The sequence below is a fragment of the Neodiprion fabricii genome, chromosome 3, assembly GCF_021155785.1.
Source record: "Neodiprion fabricii isolate iyNeoFabr1 chromosome 3, iyNeoFabr1.1, whole genome shotgun sequence".
Lineage (NCBI taxonomy): Eukaryota > Metazoa > Arthropoda > Insecta > Hymenoptera > Diprionidae > Neodiprion > Neodiprion fabricii.
Genome location: NC_060241.1, coordinates 13,557,758 through 13,563,352, shown reverse-complemented (window position 1 = coordinate 13,563,352; position 5,595 = coordinate 13,557,758). Strand labels below are relative to the sequence as shown.

Below are 5,595 nucleotides of genomic sequence, written 5' to 3'. Positions count from 1 at the left end.
TGGCATTTTTCTAATGAATAATATTTTTATTTCAATCATTATGTAAGCAGACAAATAAAAAATATATAGGATTTTTCGAATAATTATGTATAATTTCAAAAAATTTAATTGATGTGAAAAAATTTTTTTTTTATCAAAAATATCTCTTTTTTTAAAAGTAATTTGAAAATTATAATATATATACGTATATATCACTGATATATATGTACACTGGATTGGATTAAGCGTGGTGCCGTCACGCAAATTGAACGGTAGCCATTTTGTACAGATTCTTGTCACTTCAGATATATATAAATATATACGTGATATATGTATGTGTATATAATCGATTGTGTTGGAAAATTGTAGTAACAATTATTGAGGTAACAATGAGTACCTGCGTTTTTTGCAAAACAAAGCAATCAAAATATTGTGGGCGATCATTTCACAAGTGAGTATACAACGCTGAAGCGTTCTGCAAATGATAACTTGCAGAGGTTATGTCAGCATACGAAGTATTTACTAATTATATTTAACGAGTATTATAACGTACGAATCGTGTCAGTAAAAATTCACAATATTTGAATTATGAACCGATCTTATTATAATTGAAATTGAAAACTCGGGTATTATTGACTCGGGGATTAAATTATAATTCGATGTGTAGATTTCCCGTGAAAGATGTGTTCCGCCTTCAGCAGTGGTTAAAAGAAATGAAGAGGAAGGACTGGAAGCCAAACCGAAATAGTACATTGTGTTCAGCTCATTTTACAAACGACTGCTTTGATAGGACAGGATTCCTAATTACATTGAAAAAGAACAGTGTACCAACTGTATTTGACAACCCAAAATCAGAGTGTTCATCTTGTCACCGATTAAGGGAATATGGACGTGGCTATTCATTCTTCAAGTAAGGACCGTTACTCAATGCAACATAACGTGTGAATTAATGAATTTAAACTTTGCTTGTTATGTAGGTTCCCATTGGATGAACCTGATATTATGAAGCAGTAGATCGCAAATATGAACATTGGACCGTGGTCTCCATCAAGTGATAGCCTTCTGTGTTCCGACCACTTTGAACCCTCTTGCTTCCAGAAGAAAAGCAAAAATTATATAACTTTACGAAAAGGCAGTATCCCAACGTTATTTAGTAAGATCTGAAACTATTAATCCCTTTTAGGTCAGAGAAAACTCAGTGTGCATAAAGACACGTTGATGTGATGCACTATTGCGTCAATGCCGTCGAAGCGGTTAATTACCTACAGATTATAAAGTGCTCTGTTACAAAAAAATCGTGTGTGACACATTTCTGTGTATTTCCATTGTCGTTATTTATTAGTAACTTATCTATAGGTGAAAACTTGCAGCAGACCGAATTTCAGAATGAATCCGATCGGCCTACCACAGTGAATGTAACCAAATTACATGATCTTGATGAGCCATTGTCTACCATAGTAAATACAACCGAAGTACATGATGTTAATGAGCTACTGATTTCAGGTAATTGTATTATTCTGAAATGTTGTTAGGTTTACCGATGTTTTTTGTCTTCTGTTCAGTAAAATTGAATCCAAGATTTTATTGTCTCCGTAGATGTAACAGACCAGAATGCCAATGCCATTGTCTCCGTAGATGTAACAGAGCAAAACGCCAACGCCATAGAAACTGATAGTGATCGTCTCAGTTCGAGTACTAACCTCCTCAGCTCAAGTAATAGTATGTGAAAATATTACTTAGTATACCACTTGTTACAGAACTATGGAGGAAATACGAATCTTAATTCAATTCAAAAATTATTTTTAGATGACTCTAGGGATAACCTGAGGACTAAGTTGACACCAACAAGCGTATGCATTGGTACGCCGAGAAGTTCGAAGGCAGTCTCACATGATCATCGCTACACACATAGTCCGAGGACCACTATAAAGAAACTGTTTCAAACCAGGGCCATTCTGCATGTGAAAAAAAACTTATAAAATCACAAAGAGATAGAAATAGGTCGCTTAAAAAGACGAGTAACATCTTTGCAAGATATCATTACCGAACTTCGAAATGAAAGGTTGGTATCTGAAAATGCATTGAGTTCCTTGGAATCAATACCGGACGAAGGTGTTTCGGAACTAATTGAACGTGCTGCTAAAAATGGTAAAGTACGTATTACAAGAAAAAAGTATCCGCCTGCACTTCGTTCTTTTGCTTTGACACTCCATTTCTATTCGGCAAAAGCTTATAATTTTGTGAGAAAAAAATTTAATTTAGCTCTGCCTGATCTTCGTGTGTTACGAGACTGGTATCAAAGCATCGACTGTGAACCTGGCTTTACGGCAGAAAGTTTTGCTACTTTAAAAATAAGAGTAAAGAGTAAAAGAACTAATAACAAAGACGTATTCTGTGGTCTGATACTCGATGAAATGGGAATAAAAAAAGGAATTCAGCGAAACAGAGATGGGACTATTAGAGGTCATGTTGATTTTGGTACTACTTTGGAGTCGAATGATGATCTGATAAAAGAAGCCAAAAATGTCCTTGTTTTGTTGGTAGTTGCTATTAATAATCGTTGGAAATTACCAATTGTATATTTTCTCCTGAATGGTATCGGATCAGAAGCATTGTACACTTTGGTCACTGATGCATTGATAAAATTGCATGAAATTAACGTTCACGTTGTATCCCTAACTTTAGATGGGCCTAGTGAACACTTTGCCTTGGTGCGATTGTTAGGTGCTAATTTCAAAATGCCTGATCCGCAGCCTTCCTTTCCACACCACATAACTGAACATCGGATACACGTAATTTTTGACGCTTGTCATATGCTTAAGTTGATCAGAAATTGCTTGGGTGACTTTAAAATTCTATACGATGAAGCTGGGAATAAAATCGAGTGGAGATTTATCGCAGAGCTTGCCCATTTACAAGAGATTGAGGGCTTGAGAGCAGGTAACAAATTGCGACTCAGTCATATACAGTACTCTAAAATGAAAATGAAAGTAAGATTAGCTGCTCAAACGCTAAGTCAAAGTGTAGCTGATTCGTTGGAATTTTGTTTACATCTCGGGTTACCCGAATTTGAAGATTGTGAGGCTACTATACAGTTTATACGGTGTGTGGACATACTGTTCGACTTTTTGAACTCTAGAAATCCTTTTGCCAAAGGCTATAAAGCTCCACTTAAGAGAAGCAATGAACATTTATGGTGTCCACGAATTCTAGAAATTCTTCATTACATTTCAAAGGTGAGAGATCCAGAGGGTAAACTGATGCAGGATAGTCGGAGGAAAACAGGGTTTGTAGGAATGTATACAGCAGCTCATTCTGTTATTAATATCTTTGATACATATGTATCTCCCAAAGATGCACAGATAAACTACCTCCTCACTTACAAGCTTAGTCAGGACCATTTGGAACTTTTCTTTTGTGCGATTAGGGCATGTGGTCGTTGGTGCCCAAATCCAACCTGCTCGCAGTTTGTATCGGCATATAAACGCTTATTGACCCGACACGAGATCGAGGCTTCAAATGGTAATTCCGCATCTATGGATAATACTGGAATTCTAACAGTTTCTTCGGGTCATAAAAAAAAAAAAAATTGTCGACCGGTACGATTCACGATTATACGATGAGATGGATGTCATAAGGATATGCAAAAAGTACGACTTACATGATAGTTTAGGGACTGATGAGAACATTGACGATAATTTTTTATATTCTCAGCATATGCTGCCGGAAAACTTGAGCAACTTCTCGGCAAATGCAATTGCATATACTTGCGGTTATGTGGTTAGGAAAATACTGAAGTGCCTAAAGTGTGATGATTGTCGATTGGCTCTCCTATATGATATAACCGAAGATACCAATCAAACTGTGTCCACAAGCTTAAAACTTCTGGTCATTAAGAATAGGGGAGGCCTTGCCGTACCGAGCGAATCAGTGATCAACATTGCCTCTGTTGCTGAAAAAATGTTCAGGCATGCTGTAAATTGCAATCAAGGTCTCCCTCCAGTAGAGCCTCAGTTTCCAGGTATTTTGTGTTTGCAGATTTTAAAAAGTCTTTTACAGAATCCGTTGGAAAATTTAATATTCAGTGAGCTAGATGCTCACATTTTCGACGATGCGCCGGATGAGCTTTCTAATCACGTATATCAACTCACAAAATCTGTCATCAAAGAGTATATCGAATTACAAATGTTTGCTTTAACCAAGATTGCTACTTTGCGACAAACAGGATTGAATATACGGCATTACACAAATCGGCAACTCGTATGGCCCAATCAGTAACCATTTATATCCCCTGACGAGATCCAATATGTCACCTACACATTTGTACCTGATTCGCATGCTCAGATATGTATATCTTTTTTATTTTCTTTTAATTGTGCTTGTAACTTTTTCTTCGTGTGAATGGATTGTGGATTGATACTACTAATTATATTACGGTTGTGGTTTATCGCACGCTACTCTATAAAATCCCTTAACATTTGCAAGGAATGTTTTATTCTCCATATTTTTTAATAAAGTTTTTACTCACCCAATTCGATATAATTTAATTCAAAACTTTTTTTACATGTCTTAAGCTCCACTTTGATGCCAATGGATGGTAAATGGATTCCCTAACGGTTGAATTAGTGTTATACAAATTTTTGAATCATCCGTATGGAATTCAGCCCACCATCGGATAATGGATAATGGACGGAAACTTCTTAGAATTGAGGACTTCTTTTGAACATAAAGAAAAATCACGCTTAAATACAAGTTTTTCGTCATATTATTTGATGATCTTTTACATCATATAATTGTAAATAATAATATACTTTCGAAAAAATGATTTGTTCTCCATTTAATGTATCAAACATTATTTTACTCGTCAAAAACTTTTTTGTGTGACGAATATATCGTTAGATTTAAATAGCATATTTTACGCAGTTCAAATCTAGCGCGCATTATGAGACAACTTTCTGTACTAGATGGCGGAAATTCAAGTGTTCAATTGGACGCACGAGCTTACACGTAGAGTATACGGTGATATCCGATCCAGTGCATATATATATCAGTGGTATATATACACACCTTATTATTATACATTATTATTAAACATTAATATTATACATTATTATTATACATTAACATAATTGAATATAAATAGAGGCAATCAAGTTAAATAATTGATTAACATAAAGAAAGTAATAATTTAAATAACTTATTTTTCTTAAATTGAAGAATAATTCATTTTTAAAAATTGGAAATATAGAATTGAATAAATAATCATTATTCTATCTGTATGTTCTCTTTAAATTTCATAATAAGTTCTAATCCATTGTATGAAGGTTCCAAATTACAATTCATGAAGTAAATTAAATGGCATTTTTCTGATGAATAATATTTTTATTCCAATTAACATGTGAGCAGATAATTAAAAAATATATAGGATTTTTTTAATAATTATATATAATTTTAAAAAATTTAATTGATGTGAAAAAAAATTCTTTTTCAAAAAATTTCTTTTTTTTTAAAAGTAAATTGAAAATTATAATATATATATATATATATACAGGGTGACCACGATGAGGTGGCCACCCCCCTCCAAAATCTAGCCGTGTGATAATTTGAGAAATTTCT

At 34.2% G+C, this 5,595-nt stretch overlaps 1 protein-coding gene across 1 annotated transcript; it reads left to right on the top strand.

Annotated features, from left to right (window-relative positions):
- The first annotated feature begins 330 nt into the window (after positions 1 to 330).
- Positions 331 to 1,000, top strand: LOC124177293 (THAP domain-containing protein 1-like). Its single transcript, XM_046559488.1, has 3 exons — positions 331 to 430; positions 647 to 889; positions 957 to 1,000. Exons 1-3 carry the CDS (start codon positions 369 to 371, stop codon positions 991 to 993), a joined length of 342 nt encoding a protein of 113 aa, XP_046415444.1. The 5' UTR covers positions 331 to 368; the 3' UTR covers positions 994 to 1,000.
- The last annotated feature ends 4,595 nt before the right edge of the window (positions 1,001 to 5,595 follow it).